We start from the raw sequence: 26,718 nt of genomic DNA on the forward strand, positions 1-26,718 counted from the left end.
ATTAAAAACTGTCATTCAACATTCAGAGATGCCAACCCCAAACTGGTGCAATTAGGAATTTGAGCTCCCTGAGGAAGTAAATATTAGTATGTTTCCCAACAAATTAGGCATCCCCATTACATTGTTGCTCTCAAGGAAAATAGCTTTTCAATACCTTTACACACAAGGATCCTCATAAAAGGGAAACCTGTTTGTTTAATTATTATTATTATTTACAGTTAAAGATGAGCCTAGCCTTCCAGTGAGTAAGACTATCTTTGTTACAACATATGTCATATTTGGGATTTCACTTTCTTAGTAAAGTACAAATTCTAGTACTTTTTTTCGGTTGAGTCCCATCCGGGATTCGAACCCGCACCCTCAGAGTCAGGCACCTAATCGCCAGCACACAAAGTCAGCCGCCTAGCCCGCTGGAAGTCGCGGTGGCTGAGCGGGCTAGGCGGCTGACTTTGTGTGCTGGCGATTAGGTGCCTGACTCTGAGGGTGCGGGTTCGAATCCCGGATGGGACTCAACCGAAAAAAAAAAAGTACTAGAATTTGTACTTTACTAAGAAAGTGAAATCCCAAATATGACATATGTTGCATTTGACCACTTTCTAAATGGCATCGTGTAATCATATCTTTGTTACATTTTGAAAAAAATTTGGAATGAAATTGGCTTTGTCGGAATGGAGGAATCGACATGCATTTTTGATTCTGATAAATTCGGGAGGGTTGGAATCTGTGAATATTCTGCCACAGTTGCTGTCACGAATAGCATTTCATTGTCAATTCACGTGACAACCATAATCCTGTGACATGTTTATTGTTCGATCGCTCTCTGACTAATGGTTGCAGATATGTACAAGGCACCTATGTAGGCTCTCGCTACTTGTATCAGCAGAAAACTGCAGTCATTACTATATTTACATTTACACAGAGTCAACAGATTCAGTCTTCTCCCACACATGCGCACATTGTCAGAACTACAGATACGCTGTGTATTAGTCTAAAATAATCACAATAGATCACCATAACCTAATTATTTTAGTAGCTTTCATTCAAATAGTGAAAGAGTTGGGTTTTACTCTGCTTTTAGCAATATTCCAGCAATATCACAGCAGGGGACACCAGGAATGGGGAATTGAACCCGGGTTTTCAGCATGATGAGTGGACGCTTAAACCACTGGGCTACCCTACTACCCCTCATACAAATACAAAAGGAAACAAAACACTAATAGTGAAACAAGATTGTGCAATTACCCAACACAGTCTTTCTAAGATTTGATCTCTGTATATCCTTACATATCTACGTTTATGTATCATTTATGTTTTTTACACGTATACTGAGGCATAACATCACACATCTTTGTAATAATATACCGATTAAATACATGTATATACATAATCTCTAATGCTGTGAGTAATGAAGAACTACGTCAACTGGACAGATGTAGAAGTTCATTTATATACAGTTTCAAGCAGAATTGTTTTCCAAAAGGTTCGCTGGATTAAATCCAAGGGTGTAGAAATATATGAAACACCCAAAGAAAACTCATATTTTCTAATGAAAACAAGTGCTTATACACTCAACAACTGTCTGAAACAGTGCAAAGTTGTTTCCCAACTGTACTCTCACAAAAAAAGTAGGGGAACCTAAACTTTGAAGTCTGGTAGAAAGAAAACCCATTGAGGAATGTTACAATAACATTCAGCTTGTGTATGCATCATCATTTCATGTTATCACCTCACGCAAACACAATGCATGGGAAGCATGTGCACAACGTGGGAGCCTCCTACACGTGCAGGGAGTGTCACTATGAATCTTGACATTCCTCAGGCAGGTTGATAAATCACTGTAGACCATTTTTTTCAATACATTTCTTGCAGGGTTTTCAGGGTCAAATCACACACTACTGACTGAAAATTGTAAACCTGAAACTTTCATGCCTTTCTCCAGGCACCTCAAATTGGGGATAACTGAACGAACAGCTTTGCTTTGAATGAAATCCACGTGGTGATGCATTCTCAAAACATCCATTATTATTGTATCAACATTGATTCAATCCCATATACCTCCCAATTTTGACAATCATACATTGAAAGTAGAGTTCCCGTACTTTCTATGAAGAGTATATAAACTGAAACAACACAGGGATGGAACACATTACGTGAATCATTTCTGAACCAATACATTGGTTAGTTTTAAAAATAGCTGGCTAGTAGCATTTCAGTTGTTTTGTACACACCACTGATATATCTGTCCTTGTGTTGGCTTTGAAATAAGACAAACATCTGGAACCGAAAGGAATATTTATAACAAAATATACAGCCTTTGTTAACACTTGTCATGTGATATTCATACATTTTTACACACAAGAGCAGAGATGCCAACCCTTTGTAGGACCTAGGTGTATTACCTTACTTCACAAAGTGTAAGTTGAGCCTAAAATGTGCAACACTTGTCTGCCGGTTGCTTTCACATGGTCCAAGTTTTCATGAAAGGGAGGTTTTAGAGAGAAATACACATTACCAATCATTATAAAGCTCCATACATCGAACAAAATTGTTGGTCATGTGACAGATAACATTTTACTTCCTTACACGTTTATTGGAATGAGTGAGATGCTAAGAGTAATCGATTCCTATCGATATGAGGCCACTTCTGAACCCCTGCACTGGTGAATTGCAAAACACTTCACTGTGAGATTATATCCACATTAATATGCTTCTGTAATATGAATAAAGTAGCATAATTTTTCCAGATTAAGTGTACTGGCATAATATCACGGTCAAAATAGTAATAATTACCCCCAAAGCTTAAGTTGTGTATTTTATCATACAAGTATGATTTCATCACGAAGGGTAATGTACTGTTACTTGAATTAATTTTTGCAGCCTCGTCAACAAACAATATACACATGCTGATCATATGCCAAGAGGAAAATTCTTAAAATTATCTGAGCCTTCTGGAGACAGCTCTACACATGTCACAACAGATCTAATTGATCACTGCCCCACAAGCTTTTCATTAACATCAAGTGTTACTATTTATCTTCCTTTGTAATTATAAGGCGGTATAGAAACATTAACATGATTGGGACTATCAGAATAAACACAACACAGTATTTTGCGAGTATTCATACAAGTGAGACAAAATGTCATTATCATGTCTCGAAATGCAACAGAAAAATTTTGATGCACCTCACGTGCTGCGTGTTTCGTCTAAAGACGATCAGACTACCAGAGTCAATCCCTCATGATAAACTTACAATCTTTACTGATCAACTCTTACAATTTCAACTGAACTAACAGAACAAATATTACGGAACAAAAATCACTGTTTTCGAAATACAAAACATCTGTCATTTAGATTGCCAAAGTGCATATCATATGAATTGTATCTTATATTTGATCAATATCTGTCAGAGAAACTTCATGCTAAATTGATCTTTTTTTCAACATTCTGTTTAACATCTGGATTCATTTATCAAGGCAGTTTACATTAAATTGTGACATTACGCTTTCAAAAGTGATATCTATCCCACAATTTAACTGAAGTGGTTACATCTGTTTCTATATTTCATGGTGTTATTTTGTGACTGATAAATAAAAAATGAACATCTTTTTTCAACACAGTTTCTTCCCTTTGAAATCTTTGATCATTGCACAAGCATAGCCAGTGAAGTTGTATGAAGTTGAGACAAGAAATTCATATGTGTATGAACCATTAGATATCTTCCCAGATTCACTGAGCATGACAAATATCCCAGAATACTGTCAGGACAGCATCCCAAGACCCTAACACCTCATATTTTAAAACTGCATTGAGACAGGGGTTTATATTTACACTCAACACAGCAAGTCCAAAATTGTCATCTTGAAAATCTCAAACAAAGACATGACTTCATCTCAGACAACAAGCATCAACTGTAGCCAGGGTCACAGACTGCCGTACATTGTACAGGAGGATTCTCTACACAGTCATTCAAGATATGACACACTATATCATGTACATAAATACAACCTGGAGTGGGGAGGGGCGTGTGGAATAAATAGAATCATTTTCCTGTTTACACATTAAAAAATAAAAGTCAGAATTTTTGTTCCACTTAGAAAGGGCAAGATTAAGGTCCATTTACTGGAAAAACATTGTGTTTGGCTGTACAATATAAACAGGTCAGGTGTCCTGTGACCGAGAGGTGACCTACAATAGCGCTGACGGTGCCCAGGCCAGGAAACAAGCGCCTGCTATTGAGCAGATGAGGCTGAAGCAGCAGCTAGGATGGACATACAGACTGTCGAGATGAATACATTACTTAATGACTTCTAGGACTTCAATGCGTCCAGAGCTGGAGAACACTGCTAGAGAACACTGCTTAGTTCCCACACCTGGAAATAAAATGTCATCAGATTTGAAAATAGTCTCCAGAAACTAATGGGGCAGTGGGACAAGTGGTTAAAGTGTTTGTTCATTCCATGGTTGGATTCCACACATGGGTGTACTCAGAGAAGGGGCAGTGGGTCTTAGGCAGATGTTCATTCCATCAAAGACTATGGTTTGGTCCTGCACACGGTGCATTCAGGGAAGGGGATGGTGGGATAGCCGAGTTATAAAATGTAAGGCTCTGGTTTGATTCCGTATATGGGTAAATTCAGAAAGAGGGTAGAATAGTAGTCTCGTGGAGAAAGCAATCGCTCGTCACATCAAAGACCATATTTTCAATTTCATACATGTGTAAATTCACGGAATGGGGACATTATGGTAGCGTAGTTACAGCATTTCTTTGTCACATTAAAGGCCCTGGGACAATTCTGAACATTGGTACATTCAGAGAAAGGGACGGTAGGGTAGCCTCGTGGTTAAAGCAACCAGTTTAGATCTCCTGTAATCCACACACCTTCATGACCCGGTCTTTTCCGACAGTCAGCAGTCGTTTCCTCGTCTCATCTAGGTGCATGTACATGATGCTGTGCTTTGTGTCATGGAATGTCGCCAGAGGCGCTCGACTAAGGAGAAAAAAGGTAGTCAGTTCTATCATGTAAGGATGCAACAATTCAGACCTCAGTTTCATTTGATTTTCGATATTCGACGCTTGATTCGATCATTTTCCATTTGACTGTTCATACAAGTAAAAACATCAGATTTCATTTAACTCTCAGTGTCAACTTGAAAACTGAATTAAAAAGCATATTTACAGTTTCTTCAGACCTTGATGAAAGTTTAAGTAAATTTAGATGATAACAAATCAACACCTATTTGTCGACAGTAAACAAAGTGATAACTCACTCTTCATCTGTAATGGTTGGTAGACACTCGTCACAGACCCGGACTTCGTACTCGTATCCCATGAGCGGGATAGTGGACTTAGAGTTACTACACTTGGCACATATTGCCTTGCCACACTTCCTGCAGTGATGCTGAAACAAATCACACAAACACGTACCAGTAAGGAAATAATGTCTCCACTCATATCAAACTTGGTTTAAGATGGAAGGCATTGTTGGCATCTGATTCTCCAAAACATTGTTTGGACCTTTGCAGTGTTCAAATTGAGGACCCTTGAAGATAACCACGGAAGTGTCTGTTTCCCATGCTATAAACACTCATAATGCAATCACTTTTCCTGTTTACAATAACTCAAAACACTGACCTGTCTGTGTCCTATGTTATAAACACTTATAATACACTTTCCAAATTTACAATAACTGATAACACTGACCTGTCTGTTTCCTATGTCAAAAACGTTGATGACACACTTTTCAACTTTCCAATAACTGATAACACTGACTTCTTGGTTTCTTAAGTTATAATTACTGATATCACACTTTCCTACTGTAAAATAACTGATAACACGTGTTCATGGTTACGTTAAATATGTTTGCAGAAAACATGCATTATATACTAGCCAGATAAGAATGCTAAATAATCTGTTACAATCATTTAGCATAGTTGATGTGAATATACATCTTTCATAACAGTTAGCATAACAGGAGCAACAATTAATTGATCATGTCTAGTGATTTTTGATTGCAAGTTTCCCGTACATATATATGTTTTCATTTTCAGAGTTTATTTTCACCTTCAATGACAGTCGAAACAATATATTTTTGACTGGGCACTTCACAAAATAGCAGTTTTGTTATGTCCTTGGAAAATACGATTTCACTTGGCCTTTGTTCCACATTATGTAATAGGTACTATAACACAGATGTCTAATAACGCTGGTGGTCATCTGTGGACCCCCAAGACCCGCGTTATGGCGAGGGATGACTGTAATTGATAACACTACCCTGTCTGTTTCCTATGTTATAATCACTGATAACACTTTCCTACTTAACAATATAACTGATAACACTGCCCTGTCTGTTTCCTATGTTATAATCACTGATAACACATTCCTACTTTACAATAACTGATAACACTGACTGACTGTTTCCTATGTTATAATCACTGATAACACATTCCTACTTTACAATAACTGATGACAATAACATCAGAGATGCCAACCCTGAATCAAATGAAGGCAGAGTCATGCCTTGCCCAAAGTAATTCTCGAGCCCTGAAGGTGGAAGTTGGGGGTTTAGCCTGAGAGGGGGATAAGGACCCTTTTGACGGTGGGTGTCTGGGGGGCTGGGGGGTGGGGCTCCGCTATATAAGTAGATTTAGTCTGCTGGAAATATGCAATTTCTGTACATACTTAACCAGATAATACTTGACTCAAATGAACATATTCAAACTTCTATTTACTAAAATTCTTTGAAACATTGTTAATTTATTAACATATTTGAATTTTCATATTTTTGTATTTTCGTCTTTTTTACAGATATATCGGAGAGTGGATATTATGTTTGAAAATCAGAGTAACTCCTCCAAAATCAGAGTGGTTGGCATCTCTGTAAGACGTGTCCCATGTTATAATCACTGATAACACACTATCCTACTGTGCAATAACTGATAACACTGACCTGTCTGTTTCCTATCATCTTCTCCTCCCACATCTTGCGGACGTTCCAGAAGAACGGAGCTCCACATTTCTGACACACATCACTCTCCTTCCATTCTGGAGTCTGTGAAGCATACAAGATATACACCATGCAATGACCACATGAACATCAATTATTTTGCAAACAACTGATCCTTTCATTGAATCTATTCCATCTCAAGAAGAAATTCAGGGCTCTAATGAACATTTAGAACTGCAAACTGCAAGTTCATATTTACACCAGCTTGCATGGTAACATTTTGCTGTTAGAAGAACATGTCTAGTCACTAGCTGGAGAAGAGAATGATGAGGACTTTGCTTGGAGAAATGACTGATGATGGCATGGACAGTGATTGTTCAAGTCAAGAAATTTATGTAGTAAGATAGGATGCTACTGTTTTGTTCTAATGTTCTAAATCATCAATACAAAACTAAAGCATGTAGATAAGTTTCATAGCAGCAGGTGCAACCTGTTTTTGTCTTGCACCAGAGTCAAGAACGCTTCATTTCCTAACATCAAACCCTGTAAGAAGAACCTGTACTTCTGACACTGATAAAGAACAAGCCATGGTTTACCTCCAGCCTCTCTACATCCATCTGCCATATCCCGAGCAGACCGTCGTCTGACCCTGAAATCAACTGCTTGGCACCCATGGCATAAGACAAACCTTGAACCTTGTCGCTGAAATTACACAGCACATAAATTTACAATGTTTATGAAAACAATATCTCACATGAAGAAATGAACTGAGTCATGCTATTTGAGGATTGTACACTACACACGTAGAGTTTACACAGTTACTGAAAATACAAATTAAAAATCATTTGAGATCTACTCTTTATTAGCGGAGGACCCAATCCACAAAGCAATCACAGCATTGTGAGCTATCGTAACTACATACTTCATAGAATTATGAATAATGCAGTGCTATGAACGTTTCGTGCTATTGGCACTATATACATCAATGAATGAACATTACGTGCTGTTGTAACCACACACTTTATAGGATTATGAATAACATTGTGCTATGATTTTTACAAGCTATCGTATCTATATACTTAAAAGAATTACGAATGATGCAGTGCTACAAACGCCACGTGCTATTGGTACTATGTACATTATGATTGCTATGAACATTACGGGCTGTCGTAACTACACACTTTATAGGATTACAAATGATGTAGTGCTATGAACATTACATGCTTTTGGCACTACACACATTATGATTGCTATGATAGTATGAACATTATGTGCTGTTGTAACTACACACTTTATACGATGACGTAGTGCTACAAATGCTTAGTGGATCATGCCCAGGTCAGTGCCGTCACCACTTTTCAATGTACCGAATTATCAAAAGACAGCAGGTAACCATTGAAAAGGTCCATATAGCCTATTTAATTCAAAATCAGTAATTGGAGTTCTGCTCTGGAAATGCACACAGCTCTCATGAAAATTATAATACATTTTGTCATCACAAAAATCAAACTTCTCACACACTCGGATATACTCACTGGTGGCCTTGCAATTCAAATGCTGTGCCTTTCTTTCCCCCTATGTCCCACACAATGATGGACTGGTCGAAGCTACCGGTAAACAACAAACTGCGCTGGACATCCCAGGCCATAGACCGTATACTTCCTGTAAACCAACTCTCAGAATAAATTTATCTTACAGTTTAGGCTTAACCTAGACCATTCATTCTGGACTGAGTATTCAGAACCGTGCAGTCACTGTCATCTTTCTCAAACACCATGGAAAGTATCTTATTGTCTGCTTTGTGTATGTCATTTTAATGCTGTAGTCACCAGTATTCGAGCTAACTGACACTGACAGTGGCCTGTCCCTGACAAACCAGTGATTGATACTGTGGGCAGCAAACCAACATTGTACACTGACAATCTAAGATGCAACTAAATCTGACTACCTAATCCTGCTTATGGTTTCAAAATGCAAATCAACTTTGATTGTATTTCATATTTGCTAAAAATGCAGACATCAAATTTTGCAATGACAATAAAGTGGAGTTTTCCTTCTTTGCTGTTCATCACTTACCAATAAATAGTCCAGTAAACATTAACACCAAAGACCAGTGCAAGTGGAAAATCAGCCAGGACAAGTGATTTTCTTAAAGTCACTTGTCCCGTGGCCGGTGACGTTCAATAAAAATTTAAATTCAATATCTAGGGCCTACGAAAGTAACTCTGAATTTTTTTTTAACCAAAAGAAATGTGAACCAGCAGATAAAGGAAAGAAAACATTGATATTTTCTTCTTTGTTTCAATGATTATACAAATAATAAACAACATAATTAACATTGGAAAATCAACTGGATGCCCAAACAGCATGATATACAAAGGATATACAATGGGTTATTTCCCCTGTATTGCCACTAAATTTGCTATTGGTTCTTATTACATATGTCTCTTTTCCTGTGTGCGAGCAAAACACATTTAGGCAGTTCAATCTAGGATAAAGTTAAAAAAGAAACGTGAATCATCTAAAACCGTGAAACATTGATGAATAAAGGGATTGATATTTGCTGATGAAAACATGCAAAGTGAGTGAATGAGTTTATTTTTACATCATACTCAGCAACATTTCAGCTATATGGTGATGGTCTGTAAATTATCGAATCAGGACCAGACAATCCAGTGATCAACAGCATGAGCATTGACCTACACAAATGGGATATCAAGACATGTGTCAACCAAGTCAGTGAGCCTGACAACCTGATCGTGTTAGTCATCCCACATGACAATCTCAGGCTGCTGAAGACCAATTCTAACCTGGAAAATCATGCTTTGAACATATGCAAAGAAAACAATGTCATGCTTTTTCGACAATATTTGGGCTTTTAATACATGTACCAGGACAATGCACTCACTTCCTTTTGATGCAATAACAGACTTTATCCTTTATGACTTGCCTGAAATCAATAATCGAAACTTCGACGCAAGCAGCTTCCAAACAGACAACACTTGCCATACATAGAATGATACCAAAGCTTTGTACATGGAAAGCTGTCGTGTGCGGTGATGTCAAGCTGTGCCAAATGGGCCTCAATCACAAGTTGAGTTTTAATATATTTGTAGAGATTGTTCCACAGAAATCTAAGGGGTTCGTTTCACATGAAAGTCAATTTAATGCAACATTGGATTGATTCAACTGAACTTTTTAATTTCCCATTGTAATCTTAATATATATTTATTTTCTTTCAGAGTAATTACTATAAATAAGAGAAATCAATGTTGATTTTTAGAGAAGTGTGGCATGATAGTGTGACTTTCATGTGAACACACAAAGAATCTTTAATGACGTCAACTGTACAACCATGGAGATAATATGATACCTGCAAGGTAATGCGACATGGATGACAGTGATGTTGACTACGGATACTTGAACACATACAGACCTGAGTGTCCCTTGAGTGTGACAATAAGCTGGAAGCTGCTCTGTCCTATCTTTAGCACTGAGATCTGACCAGAGTAGTCGCCCACAAAAGCATATTTGGACTGTTCATCAAATCTAGTCCTAAGTTAAGGTACTTTTATGCAACAAAGTTGTTGTTAGCTGATTAGAGTAGGTATACTTTCACATGCTTTTTGTAGCAATACATATTACATACTTTGTGTTTTAGTACATTGGGTATAAAATATCATGTTTTATCACAGTTTGTACTGTTTCATGTAAAGTTTGCAAAGAAATTCATTGACAAATATTTGAAAATGATCAACTAAATGCTCACACTGTTATATTCCTTTCTTCAATGGTAAAAACATGCTTATAGACCTTTACATATTGTGAAGAAAAACAGGATCTGGACTCACTTGCACAAAGCGATTTTAGTTCTACAAAGATTGTAAACGTAACTCTCATTGTCCAGCATAGGCTTAAGATAGTCGTAGCACTCAGATTGCCTTCTGCAAGTGAGCCCTGAACGTACAGTCAGTGTCAGTTAGAGTCAAATATTATCCGCCAACAATAGTGAACGTTAACTGATATATGCTTCATAGTAACCTTGTGGGTTTCAAACCTAAATCTTCAGCAAGCAAACACTTTAACCACTTGGAGACATTACATTGCCTTTTTAACATTTGAATCATGCATGATAATACAAGACACTATTATGGAAGACAACTTCTTTAATTCTTTTAACACGACGTTTCAAGGCTAATTCTTGCCCCTTCGTCAGGTGGATAATGAACATAGGTAACATTGCAGAATATATACAGGTATACATGAAGCCAGAGAGGTAAGATGTATATACAAGCACATAAATGTAATTAGGTATGTACAATCACAGAGGAGAGATGAAAAGGAGGAATGTTTTAACAGTACATGGTTGTTTACACAACTGATAGATTGAGAGTCTATGAGTCCTTGTTGACACACCAGGCAGAGGGTAGGTACACGCCTTGATCTCTATTGATCTGAGGTTCTAATCTTCTGATGTTGATTGCTTCCCAAAGCTTCCTTCTCCGCCAATCACTTTACCTCTCTGGCTTCATGTATACCTATATATATTCTGCAATGTTACCTATGTTCATTATCCACCTGACGAAGGGGCAAGAATTAGCCTTGAAACGTTGTGTTAAAAGAATTAAAGAAGTTGTCATCCATAATAGTGTCTTGTATTACCTCACCAACTTCTAAATGCCTTTGAAGAATTTCATCATACATGATAGTTAAATCAACAAGAATATTCTTGAAATGTGAAAAAGTTGAGAGACTTTGAACACAGTGGAAACTGTCTAAACCAGCACTCATTGAGACTGAAGAAATAGCCCGGTTCTGTCAATGTGCTGGATTACAGAGCTGAGAATAAAGGTACAAGCCACGGACAGGACTGAGATTTTATCCTACTCTTGCTAACTTGCCGGATTGGACAGATGCCGGTTTGGGCAGCTTCCACTGTACTTTTGTACAGATTTCACAGCCTCTATTTGTACTTGGGAAGGATACTCCAGACATAGACACCACGCCCCAGCCTGGTACCCGCCAAGCCTGCGACCGGTCTCGCTGCAGTGCCACATGAAGTACTTGTCCTTCCCACAGCTCAACACCCACTCACAGCCTAAGGAGAACTTGACACTTGTGACGCGACCCTGGTGAGCTGAAACATGGAGGAGACCAAGCTCATCTACAGCACAACAACAAGCAACAACCCACCATTCCCTACATTTTCATCGCAAAAATGATTATATACTAGCCATCAAAAGTTAAGCCTCATTAAAAGCATTCACTACATGTTATGTGTATATACATGTATATATGGTGACATTAAAAATGAATTTTTCCTCCAAATTGGGGAAAACAACTATACAGTTGAAGATGAATTGCACGAGGATCATGCATCCGACTGCTAAAACGCATATGGAAATATTATAAATGTGAACAGCTACTTTTTGGTGTAAAGTTTTGTTAAGAATTTTCCAATGTTCACTGATTTTCATCATTTTACTGTACTCATGACAATAAGCTTTTCAATGTTACCAATTTGTTTTACAATACATCAGTTTATTTGTAAACGGTACGTTTAAATAGAAATTACACAGTCTAGTTTAGAACAGTTGCCTGAAGTAAGTGGCTATATTCACAACAATACGCCTTAACTTTTAACGGGTAGTACTAGTATACTATTATTGTTATTTGTTGTTCACGTTCAATAAGTTCATGTTGGTATGACATGAATCTATGGTAGCTCAGTGGACATGAAACACGACATCAGTGACAGCTGGTCAAGAACCATTTATTTCTGTCACTGAATGTGAAAAATGCAATATGTTTTGAAAACTATTAAAGCCCATCACTGTTTATAAAAACAACTCTGATCAACACAATGTATTTTTTACATGTTTACATATATGTTACAATAAAATGGAAACATGCCTATGACATAACTAGTAGGCAGGGCTCAATTTAGCACTTTCTTACAAGCACTGGTGCAACCCAATATTTCAAAGTGCAACCTGGATATGAGTAACTTGCACAAGGAGCCAGTCAATTTTTGAGAAACAAATCAATAACTGTCACATTATAAGCATAAATATGTCAGCTTCTTTTTCATTCTTAACTTGGTCTGGAACAGCTATGGCACACACTGCTATTCATAGACAGGTATCAGTTATGACAGGTCTTGTAAACAGGAATCATCTGTGCCTCTGTGTTGCTATGGTTTACTGGGTACAACATGCGTCAACATGCACCGAAATCTCGGCCATTTTAACACACTATGTTGCCACTGGAATTGGCTGACATAATCAGGTCTTTACCTTACGTTACCTGGTGCAAGTATGTTAACATCTTTTAAACCAAGCCCTGATAGTGCTGCATTGATTCGATTCAATTGTTGATATTCGAGCCTTGGTTCAATCATTTTCAATTCAATTCTTCGTACAAGTAAAAGAAGTCTTTGCCACTAACATGGCAATGTCCCCTCTGCTAAAGAAGAATGAAATATTTATATTTGCATTCACTACTTTTTTACCCAATGAAGGCTTTTGACAAAATTAAGGACATATGTTCGAATAGTGGACGTGTTGTGGTCATATTTAAATAAGATCACCAAAATCGACCGGTGTCTGCCTAATTCCCCAGTGTAGGCTGTCACCAAATTTGAAGACATTGTGTACAACAGTTCATGAGATCTTATGTTAAGAAGAGTTTGGTCAAACAGTTATGGTGACCTTGAAAATAAGGTCATGGCCAACAAAATCAACTTGTGTCAGTGTAATTCCCTAGTGTAGGCTGTCACCAATTTGAAGACATTGGATACAACAGTTCATGAGATATCACATTAACAAGTGGTTGAAAAGCAGTTAGTCATGGTGACCTTGAAAATAAGGTCAAGGTCACCCAAATCGACTGGTGTCTGCGTAATCCCCAAATGTACACTGTCACCAAATTTGAGGACACTGGGTACAACAATTTTATGAGACATTACATGACATATGTACAACAATTTTATGAGACATTACATGACATATGTACAGATGCTGCTGAACACAGTCTCCTGCTCCGCGTTGCAGCATGGGATGGACATCAGATTCATTTACCTCCAAAAGTTCAAGTGAGTTGGTGTTTTAGTGAAATCCATCACCACACTTGGAAATGTCTACCAACAACAATTCTCACTGAATAATTTGCCTGATGTCAACCCAATCACATTTTGCCTTGTTTCTGTGCTTGAAAGTGTGTCAGATTCGATTTTTGATGGATCAAATGGAATCGTTGCAGCATTACTAATAGAAGTACTGTTATGGCCAGGATAGTCATAATTTTGACTTTAGCCTTCTAAAACCAGTTTATTTGTTGTTTATTTGTTGTTTATTTGTTGTTCAATGCCACATTCAGCAATACTCTAGCTATAAATAATCATGTCTCGACCAAACAATCCAGTGATCAATGATGTGAGCATTGATCTGCGCAATTGGGAACCGATGACATGTGTCAATCAAGTCAGCAAGTCTGACCACCAAATCTCGTTAGTCATCTCTTTCAACAAGCATCGGATGCTGAAGATCTTCACAGATACATTGACTAAAACCAATCATGGGACTTACCTATATAATCTCTAATGTGGGCCAATCTGTTGAAGTCTTCTGTTATGGAAAATTCCTGCCAAATTTACATACAGAACAATTACACGTCTTTCAACAGATAATCAAGCCACAATCTGTATCTACACTTAAATTATATCTGCGAGAAATTGTGTACATTGCTTACCTGACATGTATTACATGCTATATTTGGGTTACACTTTCTTTGAGAAGTACAAATTCTAATACTTGTTTCTAGTTGATTTCCATCCAGGATTTGAACCAGCACCCTCAGCAGCACACAAAGACAGTCGCCGCAATTCCACTTTCTCACTTTATTAAGAGAGTGTAATCCCAAATACAACTTATGTTACTGATCCATTTACGGATGAAAGACATGCATGGATTAAATTGTAGTTCTTATAAGAGCTGTGACGATACACCGCAGTATCGATAATCGTGATACTTTATTGGACGATAAACACATCAATACTTGTTTTCGTAAGTTTTTTTTGTTAATTTCCATTAGATATTGACGGTTATGTCAAAATTTACACTGTTACTTGATATAAAAACATATGTTTTTAAAGAAAATAATTAAAGATAGCATGTGATGTGAATCAAATCATATTATATCATTCCAAGGTATTGCGATTCGCATCGTATCATGAATTTTCTGTATCGTCACACCTCTCGTGCTTAGTTTAGTGTGCATATCAAACCTTGATTCAGGCCCATTACTGGGATAACTAGAGTGTGGCTTCTGCGATACAAGAGTCATTTGAAGGATATTTCAAGCTACTTTTTTAAGAACAATGACTACTATATCTGTAAAAACAGGACTTATCAATTTCAGCGAGACCAACTGTCTCTTTTGGCCAATGATGGTATCATCTTTGGACACATTAGTCTGAAAAAGTCATGACATTTACTTTCAGTCACTGAACCAGCCCAAGGAATGATATTAACATTTTGGAACAATCACTGAATCCCAAAAAAATATGAAACAAATCTACTAGCAGGAATGGGTCTGAGTTCTTAGAGTTAATATAAGTGTCCATCAAATTATGAGAATTTGTCTCAGTGAGGCCGATGACCTGACAGACATCAATGAGGTAAAAGTTACCATTAAATTTGACGATTATTCACAAACAAACATATGTGCTCAAAAGTGTAAAGCTATGTACATCGTATTCATAGTTTCACAATCATCACTACGGTAAATATTACTATAACCATTCTATGAATACAGTATGGTTCAAAATTATTGAGAATAGCTAAAGCATTTCATATTATTAAACTAGAACAAATCAGATAAAATTGAATGTATTGTGAAAGTGAACAGACCTTTTCATGTTGTGTAGGTAACAATTTAATATTTTATCAAGTCTCCTTGAGCTTCACGGCACAGTCTAAGACGGGTAGGCATACTTCCTATCAGAGAGGTTAGTGTCTCGTGAGTTATGCTGTCCCAGTATCGGACCACTTCTCTCTTCATGTCTTCAATTTTTGTCAACCCCTATTGATTCACACATTCTTTCATCATCCCCCAAATATTCTCAATGGGATTTAAGTCAGGACTATATGCAGAAAATGGTAATGCAGTCACATTTTTCTCCTGAAACCACTGCTTGGCATGTTTTGCGGTGTGTTTAAGATCATTATCTTGCTGCAAAATCCAGTCATTTCCATAAAACACATGTGCACTTGGAAGGAGAAAATTATCTAATATGTTAGTGTAGCGTTGACTTGTCAGATTTCCCTCAAACACACACAGCGGGGTCGTTCCTAATAAGGATATCCCTCCCCATACATGAAACTTTGGGCTGTATTTAGGTCGTCGATACAACGGTGCTGACGCAGACTTTGTCCATATTTTCACATTATTGGGATATACCCATATTGAGCTTTCATCAGTAAAAATCACATTTTCCCAGTCAAAGTTTTCATGTGCCAAACACCACTCAACACGCCTGTCTTTATGTTCTTGTTTCATGAGAGGAGAAGGAATTCCAGTCTTTTTCTCCCATTCAAGATCAATCAAATTTCTTCTAGCTGTAGATTTTGATACAACTGTTAATCCCCTTTCTATCATTTCATACCTGATGTTGGAGGTGCTTGCCCTTTGCTTTTTAGACGCTAAAATTCCCAGCCGGACGCGATCTGAGAAGTCCAATTTTCTGGGTCTCCCTGCTACTTTCTGGTGCCCCAAATCCTTTCCCTCTTTAAAATTCTTCTTAATCCTATACACAGTAGAAAGAGGAGTTCCTGTTCTCTCTGCCAATGTATTTACATCATCAATTCCTTGATTACACAACTCAAAAATCAACCTTCTTTTATCTTCAGCAGACATTGTTGACAGTGCTGAGGAAAATGACGTCTGCTACAAATTCAGGGGAGGTAACTCTAATTGTACTATACTCAGTAGGCCAAGATGAGTTACCTCCCTTATACCATTACTTAGTTTTAAGTATCAGTGAATCAGTTGAGGTGTTAGGATAGCTCAAAGTAAGAAGAAAAATTCTCAATAATTATGAACCAGACTATAAATTGACATCTATTATGAAAGCAATGGAACAAACTGACAAATATTAGTTGTATAAACAAACAGAATAATTACATTAACACTAATTAGAAGAAAACTGGGAAAATATTGTCAATTACATTATAAATGTATATATTTCAATTATAAACAATGATCGTTCTCCAGAAGTCTTCCGATGATCGATAGTGGATTTGGTTTCCGATTCCCAACACCATGTATGAATATCACTACTCACAGATATTGTTCCATTATCAAGGCCTATGAAGATCTTCTTGGTTTCAGAGTTGTAGTCCAGTGAGGCTGCCTCAGCTAAAGGAAATGCATAACATCAGACAACCGACATGGAAATCAGTTAATATTCACAATTTATTACCTTCAAGTGCAAATATATCCAGGTTCATATTTTTCACACAATGCCCTAGGGCAAAATACCACTTTGTCATGGTGATATGACATCATCAACAATGCCACAGTTCTTCTGTGACGTTGCGTTCTACATGAGACAACAGTGCGAGTGGGTAACCAGCCCATGTTTGAAAGTAGATTTGGGTTTATTTTTATCAATTTAACTACTTCGGTAATAAACGAAATACTATATTTGTGTCCATGACACACTAAGTTTACGACACTTGTGCCGAAATGTTGGTATATCCCTCGCTCTCAGGAAATGTCAACATTTAGGCACGAGTGTTGTAAACACAGTATGACATGGGCACTCATATAATGTCCTCTATATATTCCCTTACCTTTGTTGAACAGATAACATTACAAAATATATTCCCTGACCAATGCTGAACAGATCAACATTCACAATGTTTCCTTACGTTGAACAGTCAATATTCACAATATATTCCCTTATGTATGCTAACAGAAAATGTTCACGATATATTCCCTGATCTATGCTGAACTGACAACATTGACAATATATCCCCCTACCTATGTTGAAACAATCAGAATATACACCATACATGGTACACCAGTGATGGAAGCAGTGTATACTTTCATGCCATGGCTATCAAAACATTGATGTGGCACAGATGAAAGCCACAGTGCTCGAATGAAATGAAACAATTAACACTTCACCTTGATTCATATACAGGAAAGTGTGATAAATCTGACCAATTCAGATAATTCATTTCGCATACCAGCACGTTCGACAGGAAATCCTGTTTTAAATAGGATAGTTTTGAGGTTAGTTTATGGGTCTGAGACAAGAAGTGAACCCCGTCAGCAAGCTGACAAAGTAGGATGCCATCTGTGGGAGACCTCCACGCCTGTTATATGCACATATAATTTCAAATCTATTGAGCATTTACAAAACTTCAACAGATATTTACCTTGAGTGCTGTATTGAAGGTCCCTGGGACTCAAACTCTTAATTTTCAGGGGTTCTGGACTACAAAAATGGGGGTCCCCAGACACTTAAATATTATTACTAATACTATGTTATTAGTTGTTGCAATTCAGTACTGTTATTGTATTGTGTATCATGATCATCACCGTAATTAAACTGCAAATGATTTCATAACCCGGCTAGTAGCAGACTCAGTGATAACTTATTGTTATTTCATCACATATTAAGAAAAACATATTTGGACTTCTCTGTTCTGTGGATGAGTTAGTCTATTTCAATACGTCCATTGTCAATTTTTATGCATATAGGCATTTGCTTCCTGTAAATCCCTGCTTCAAGTGTATTTGTACACAATAGACATATTAGGAACTGAGTTTTCACATAAAATATTTTTGCAATTTATCCAGATATGGACCTTCTCTGTAACTCTGGTCCCACAGAATTTACTTACATGGCATGGAATGACAGATACTGGGCCAGTACTGTCCTGTGTCTCGACGGAGCCATACCCTCAATGTCCTGAAATAACAGCATTATACAATGATAGTGAAAATGTAATATTCAAAATATATAGCAGGACATAATGAGAAATGAGAGTGGAAAATTCATGACTACAGTCTGTGGTAGTGGCGTTCCAATGATCGAAAATAATGAAAATTGATAAAAAGAAGCATTAAAAATGATTATCGATTGCAAAAGACATATTTTTGATTAATCAGAATTTTGTTGTTTTAGTATAACACACTTGAATGAGGTAAACTAAGTATTAAATTTGATGAATATTAACAAACAAACATGCACTCAACAGCATAAAGCTATGTGCATTCACTTCACAATTTTGTATTTATCATTACGTAAGTACTACTGGAACCTGTTTATGAATAAATCTTGCATATATTGTGAACTCTCTGAGACATACTGATAAATATTTGTTGTATAATAAACACAATAAGTACATTACCATTAATTAGAAAAAATAAAGAGGAAAAAGAAAATTGGTGACAACATACAAAATGTATATATTTTTATTATAATCAATAGTCCACTTATAATCGATAGTGTGTTTGGTTTCCGATTACTAACATTAGTCTGTGGTGTCTGCCAGAATTTTGAAACAAATATAACTTGGGAAGAGAATTATATTAATGTCAGATTCCTCATTACGAGGAACACAAAGTTTCAGAGCATATTCTTACTTTCTCATTCACCTGCTGGAGAAGTAAGGATATACAGGGGTTCAAACATTTACTTAAAAGCAACTAAACCACTTATCCCATCTTATAAGTAAGTTCAAAAAAGTAACTTGACCTGATTAATTTTCCACTTGCCCTGATTTTATGACACAATGTTTGATGTTAATGTTCACTGGACTATTTATCAAAGAATGATAAATTTCAAAGAACAACAACTCTACTTTAATGTTATTGCAAAATTTAACAGCTTTATTTTGAGCTGATATGAAATAAAATCTAAGTTTATTTGCAGTTTGAAACCAAAAGTGGAGATCATAAAGAAAATTACAAAAAAATATAAATGAATTTTCCTCACTCAAAAATAAAAGTCTAATGTTTAATTGGGCAGAAATGTCAACTTGCACAAAGAACTTTAGGATTGTTTCTTGCCGTATAAATATTTAAACAACCTAAAAGTAAAATACTTTCAGTATTAAAAGGATTATTACTTTGGTGATCTCTAATTTCTTATTTGTTTCTCCTGCCTTAAGGTTTTCTTAGAAAAAAAGTCTGTGAAACAAGAAATAAAATCGGTCTGTCCTAATGATTAAAACCCATATTTTAAAGTAAAAACTACTGAGCATGTGATGGGTGTGAGCTTGTTGGCTGGGTGCTCTTGGACAGTGACTAAAGCTGTCCAGCTGTCAAATATTAAATATGCTATCAAAATCCACTTGTTCTAATTCAAAAGTTACTTGTGTGGCACAAATGTTTTATGTACACTTTCTTAGTAGTTCTGGTACTTTTTTTGTTGAGCCTCTTCTGGTATATAAACTCACTCTAAAGAGACTCGTAATAACTGGCACACAAAGACTGCGATCTAACCCACTTAGCCACTATGACCTCCATAGAAAATGGAAACTGACCACTTGCTCTGTGTACCCTCTAAAATTAAAAAATAGTCCTGTAATTACTAGAATTTGTACTTCATTACCAGAGTGGAGTGTCAAGAAAAACATGTGTGATGTACGCTTTACAAATGTTTACTCAACATAATGTTTCTTAAATGTCCTATTTGTCTGGCACTCACAGTCTTATGTACAAGACCAGACATGTAGGAATTGTAAACAACATTTTAACACTCTTGAATTGGTTCACCAGGATATGTACAACCAAACAAACGTATGACACAACAGAAAAGTTATGCATCTTCAAACTTAGAGTATGCACTGTAGGGCCATAGATTTAATTTACAACGGACATTTTACATGTCTATAAATATTCCAATATGGCAATACTGCGGCATGTACATGTTTCTAGACTGCATTACAGCAGTCAAAACATTCCATTTACAGCACTGCCAAGTCACATGCTCAGTAACAGCTGTTGAACATCCTGCTAGAAGCTAACAAATGATGATATAACGAGCAATCTCATAGGGAGGAGGAACTTCAATCATCAGCAAGGATGATTAACATGCAAAAACTGTCTTACATAAACAAACATTCCAAAACGAGGAAACAAAACCATCTGTATGAAGCCATTTGGAAACAATACTGTGTTAACGCTTTGTGATTACACAAAGTTATTAGATGGCAAATTCAGAACCAGATTGCATATGTTTAACATGCACAGTGCTTCGGGAGTTGTGGATTTCAGTTTGTGAAAGGACATTTGTTATATCTTGTACATTTTGTTCATCAGTGGGTTGAGTGAAGGATGCTGAGAGCCTTTACTATTCTGTCCTTTTCAAGGTAGTCAGTGTGAGACTGAGTGTGTGCTAGACACACAAGTGGTTGCTAACATGAACATGATACAATAAGCAAGATGACAGATACTGATGTCCAAATCCAAAAAGTATTGGTAAGCACAACGTCATTCATAAGTCTCTGATGGACTAGACTGAATGAGTTAGTGAGTGAGCGAGCAAGCCAGTTTAGTTTTACGCCACACTCAGCAATATTCCAGCTATATGGTGGCAGTCTGTAAATAATCCAGTCTGGACCAGACAATCCAGTGATCAACAGCATCAGCAGTGATCTATGCAAGTGGGATAAGATGACATGCGTCAACCAAGTCAGCCAGTCCAACCATCCGATTCCATTAGTCGCCTCTGACAATAAGCATGGGTTACTGAAGATCAATCCTACATTGAGTTACAAAATGGTAAGATGGAGGTCACTTTGTCGATCGGGACAGAAGGTCACACCTTGTAGGGAGTGGGGTGGCCTAGTGGTCAAAGCGTTAGCTCGTCACACCGAAGACCCAGGTTTGATTCCCCACATGGGCGCAATGTGTGAGGCCCTGTTTCTGGTGTCCCCCTCCATGATATTGCTGGAATACTGCTACATGCAACGTAAAACTTAACTCACTCACTCACACCCTCACAAGGTGTCTCTAATGACATACATCCTCAGTTTGGGATCTTCTAAGTCCTGTGATGCCAATGTGGATAAAGAGATAGCAGATATCATAACCAAGACAGTGAAATAAACAATAGGTATTACAGTACACCATGAAGATACAGAGATGTAGATAGGATACAAAGACTGGAAAAGTAAGTGTGTGAGTTCAGTTTTACACCACTTATAGCTATATTCCGGCAAAAGCATGACTGGGGACACCAGAAATGGGCTTCACACATTGACTGCACCCATGTGGGGAATCGTACCGAAGTCTTTGGTGCCACAAGATACTGGATAAGTTCTGACAATACTGCTATTAACAATACTTAGAATATTCTCAATTAGCAACAACTTGTCCTGAACAAATAAGATATATACATATGTCCATATACATCATACATATATGCTAGCAGTACATACATGCAGTACTACACATACTGTACCAACAGTCTACGGACATAAACAAGGCTCCTAAGCTACCAGGACAAACTTTCACTAGACTTATACTTTGGGTTAGAGGCTACCGTACTGTATAATAATATATCTGTATAGATCCCAGCCTTCATAAACCACTTTAGTCTCTGTTTCTGTTGCCATGGTAATAATGATCATGGTTATCTCAGCGTGATTCCAAATATTTAAAACCTGAACAAACATGTTTAATTTTTAGAACAATAGGAAAGATTTGCATCATAATGGTATTCCAATATTGCCTTTCAAGCCCAGCTAATAAATATTCCTTTGACAAATACAGGATGAGAAAAGGGACTTGATTGTGTTGATATTTGCAAATGCTGATTTATACTGCCGATCACAATCCACAGCTTATTTTTACAAATATAGTGAAAACGTGTGAAACAGTTACATCCAAGAAATTGGGTTGAGTGTTGTAACCCCAAGAATATATCATACTGTCTGGCAGTAAAGAGAATTTGGATCAGCCTGACACAGAAGTTCACCTGAGACAGTAACTGCAATTGCATGTTGTCAATATAATAAAATGCTGATCTTTAACTAATGTACCAGATTGTGTAAACATATGATACTGTTTACACCTGGGCATGATCCCCGAAAACGGTTTGCTGTTTCCTTTATGCTTTGTTTTCTTTTAATGTCGAATCAACAGACACCTGGCAGGTTATAATTATCAAAAGAAACAGCAGTTTATTGTTCAGGAGTTCATTTTGTTTGAAAAAAAAGCCACTTGCCATAGTGCAAGAGACTTTAACAAAAAGTGATATATTCCAAAGAACGATAACTCTACTTTATTATCAATGTGAAATTAAAGGCTACATTTTGAGCAGATATGAAACAAAATCCAAGTTTATAAAACAGTTTGAAACCATAAGTTAAAATTATCTAGTAGTCCTTGGACAAGTAAGATACCATGGTGTAACTTGTTTTCAGGGTAATAGCGCAAAAGATGATCATGAACATTATTGCGTATCAGCAGATTATCAAAACTGTAATTCCGTAAATAAATATCACCTCACCTTTCATAAATTTATTGTTAGGATGTTCTTTCATCCGCTGGTTTCCAATACAACATACATTTCGTGCCTTGTCAGCAAGCACAAGCGTTAGAAGTGACATACCATGTTTTCAGGTTACTCGTTATTGCGCCGGGTAACTCGCTTGTATGGATGAGCATGTGATGCATTCTTCTCCACAGAAATCAACAAATACAACGTATCATTTTATTTAAAAGCCAAGCAAACTGGTAATTTTTTTCTTGATTATTTTAATGTTTTTTGTGAAATTTGTTAAAAATGAGCATATTTACAGGTATGTTATTCTATCGTTTGCAAATTCATTCTTCTAGTCTGCATGGCCCACTATGGCAGGGACAATAATACGTGTCATGTCTGCGCAGTATAGCATCATCACATTAGTATTTTAAATGAACCCACAGGGCATATGACTGGTACGAATTCTGCAGCATGAAAAAATATATGTAAGAGATGACCAATTCGGTTTTCAATGTTCTTTTTTCATTATGTAGGCATCTTTCCATTCAAGTCACGTGATATTTATGTATGGCTTTTCACTCGAGCAGACGATGGTCCGCCGTTGCAAGCATTATTTCAAAAGATATGATCACATTTACAAAGGTTCTCAAAGTGCATTACGTTCTATGGTAGAATTTTAGTACTCTGAACATTTCAAACATTTTGTGTTCCGAATGCGACGGGAGCTTCTACACACAAGACAGTATTTACAGGTGGCGCTGTCATCTCACTTTAGGCAAGAAATTACGGGGAAAAGAAATACCCCCAAAACATGGTACAGCACCGTAACATTATTTGATTGATTGAAATGAAAACTGGCTTGTCCCAAGTGTCACTGTCAGGCAATGGGATTTTTAACCCCTGATTCTTGAACTGTACTGTACTGGGATATTTATTGGCTCTGCCCTCCATAATGATACACCATACACTGAAAAGTTTACCATACCCACAGGTATGGTAGGCTGATCATGAAGGGAAAGTGAACTACAGTAAAGATGAGAGAAAATTCCTTACTCCTTTCAATCACTTTTGTTTTCCAGCAGGAGGAGAATAATTGTAAACCTCTGTGGCATTGTACATGTATCACGTGTAGTGTGTGACATCAGCACTCTGCCGCCAAGCCTTTGTATACATAACGACCATCATTGTCAAATGATCATGACCCATCACACAATCGTGACAAAGTCATCGTCATATCATATGTTAAAACATGACCCATTTCGTATTTATCTAGAGGACTTATGCTTATTTTCACGATCACATACCTCTCTTAATTGCAAATATCCCTCCCTATTGAGCTAGATTTGCAAATCTCTCTCGATATATACGTAATTTATCCCACAGAGAACGTAAACAATGAATTCTGCCAGGAAGGAGGCGTTTCTGATAGCAATTCGGGGTGATGATTTGGCAGTCATTTGACCGTACTCACTTGTCGTCACTGACACTTATGACACCATCTTCCCGAGGGATTAGCACTGCCATGTTGACACTGTCGCTGCATCCTTCCAGTTTGTTTACAAGCATTGGTTTTCTGACATTTCCTACTGGTTTTCCAGCGGCTGGCTTGATTTCAGCCGCCATTTTGTTTTCGTCACGTGATCTTGTTTGCAGGCCTGCAGTCGCGTGCGAGAACTGTTAATGCCAACCCGCGCTAAAATCAAAAGTGGAATTTAATTTTGGAACAAAGGGGAAAAATATCGAAACATACTTACTACGTGGACATCGATAAATGAACTTCATAAAAGTATTTTCTCTGTTGCCTTTTCTCCTGGAAGACTTTGACCATCCTGGTGGAAGTTATATCTAGGCCCATCGTTTAATTTATGATTATCCATAAGGAGTACTGGTAAATCATCAGTAGTCAGATGTTTTAGAGTCTTTTGTTTATGCACTGTTTTATTAAAAACAAAACTTCTTAATGTACGCGTTCGGTTCCAAATGAAATTCAGTCGCCATCAATTCAGTAAAGCATTTCACACGATATGTTTATCTTCTAAATTGTCTTGTTTTACCTATCAACTTGCATATTTTTATTCGTTTTGTGACCGAAGAGAATACAGTTTTCGTTATTCTAAGTTTCCAACCTAAAACAAAAGGGTATTCAGGGATTGGCACAGAGATCTTTGACAATGGGCCATTTTCAGTTTTAACAGCAATTTTCGGAGTTAAGAACGGGCTACTGCCCTTTTATCAATAGTAAACTTCCAAATATTAATGGGCCATTTTTTATTCTAATGTGCAAAATGGCCCATGGCCCCTGCCTTTCCCAGTCCCTGAGTATTGTAATAGCAACTGTTCCGAAAACGCGAACAGCTACATATGGTTACAGGTGGCGGTGGAGTAGTCTTGTGGTCAAAGTGTTCACTTGTCACGCTGAAGACCCGGGTTCGACCCCCCACACGTGTGCAATGTGTAAAGATCATTTCTGGTGCCCCCTGCCGTGATACTGCTGGACTTGTACTGAAAGAGACGAAAACCTTAACACGCTCACCCATCACGGAGACAGGCGTTTCCCAACGCAGGTCCGGTCCTCTGCAATGATCGATCTTTCATATCACACACAGCGAATTCAGAGGTCTCTGGCTACAGTTTAAAATGTCTGTTGTGTTTTCTTACTGAAAACGGAAAGATGAGTTTACGGTAAAGTGTTAGTTATCCTGTAGCACACGCTGTTGTCACTGCTACCTGGGGCGGTGGGATAGCCCAGTGGTTTGAGCTTTAGCTCGTCCCACTGGGGACCTTGGTTCGACTCCACACGTTGGTACAATGTGAGACGTCCATTTCCCCCGCGGTGATGTCTCTGCAAATTTCATAAAACGGCGTAAAAATCAACTCACTCACTCATTGCTCTCTTGTGTAATACTAAGCCACGAAAGGACAAGGACGGTTGCAGAGTTTATGGTATTGTAATCCCATGGGTGCCTGGAAGCCCCTTCTCTTCAATCTAAACCCTGATCTTTATCACGTGTTTCAGCTCGTTTTTATTCGTTAATCCCGTATACGTCATAGAACTCATGAATGTTGTCGCTGGAATAAAATATCGGTCAGGGCCTCGCTTCACAGAGCTCTCGTTAGCATACGAGATCTCGAAACTTTTCTCGGAGCATTCATACCTTCTATACGGTAACACAGGAAGTACGGGTGCTACGAGGAAAGTCACTCACACCTTTTTATTAAAGTTGTTAATGTGTTCTGTCTCCATACCGTGCCTGTCCGTTATAACT

General features: G+C 37.4%; 2 protein-coding genes across 2 annotated transcripts in view; both read right to left on the minus strand.

Annotated features, from left to right (window-relative positions):
- Positions 1–668: 668 nt before the first annotated feature.
- LOC137281827 (WD repeat and FYVE domain-containing protein 2-like) lies at positions 669–25,095 on the minus strand. The gene is made up of 12 exons (XM_067813453.1): positions 24,924–25,095; positions 18,858–18,925; positions 17,288–17,361; positions 14,532–14,586; positions 11,932–12,082; positions 10,382–10,494; positions 8,481–8,607; positions 7,542–7,647; positions 6,949–7,050; positions 5,270–5,400; positions 4,881–4,989; positions 669–4,371 (listed from the first exon to the last, which is right to left on the minus strand). The coding sequence occupies exons 1-12, from the start codon at positions 25,073–25,075 to the stop codon at positions 4,345–4,347; spliced, it is 1,215 nt and encodes a 404-aa protein (XP_067669554.1). The 5' UTR covers positions 25,076–25,095; the 3' UTR covers positions 669–4,344.
- LOC137281824 (mitogen-activated protein kinase kinase kinase kinase 4-like) overlaps positions 18,664–26,718 on the minus strand; it is a 286,271-nt gene continuing 278,216 nt past the window's right edge. Inside the window, exon 33 of the transcript XR_010956768.1 lies at positions 18,664–18,675. The gene's annotated coding sequence lies outside the window, so the exon portion shown is untranslated. The remainder of the gene's footprint in view (positions 18,676–26,718) is intronic.

Source organism: Haliotis asinina, chromosome 4 (genome assembly GCF_037392515.1).
Source record: "Haliotis asinina isolate JCU_RB_2024 chromosome 4, JCU_Hal_asi_v2, whole genome shotgun sequence".
NCBI classification, from domain to species: Eukaryota; Metazoa; Mollusca; class Gastropoda; order Lepetellida; family Haliotidae; genus Haliotis; species Haliotis asinina.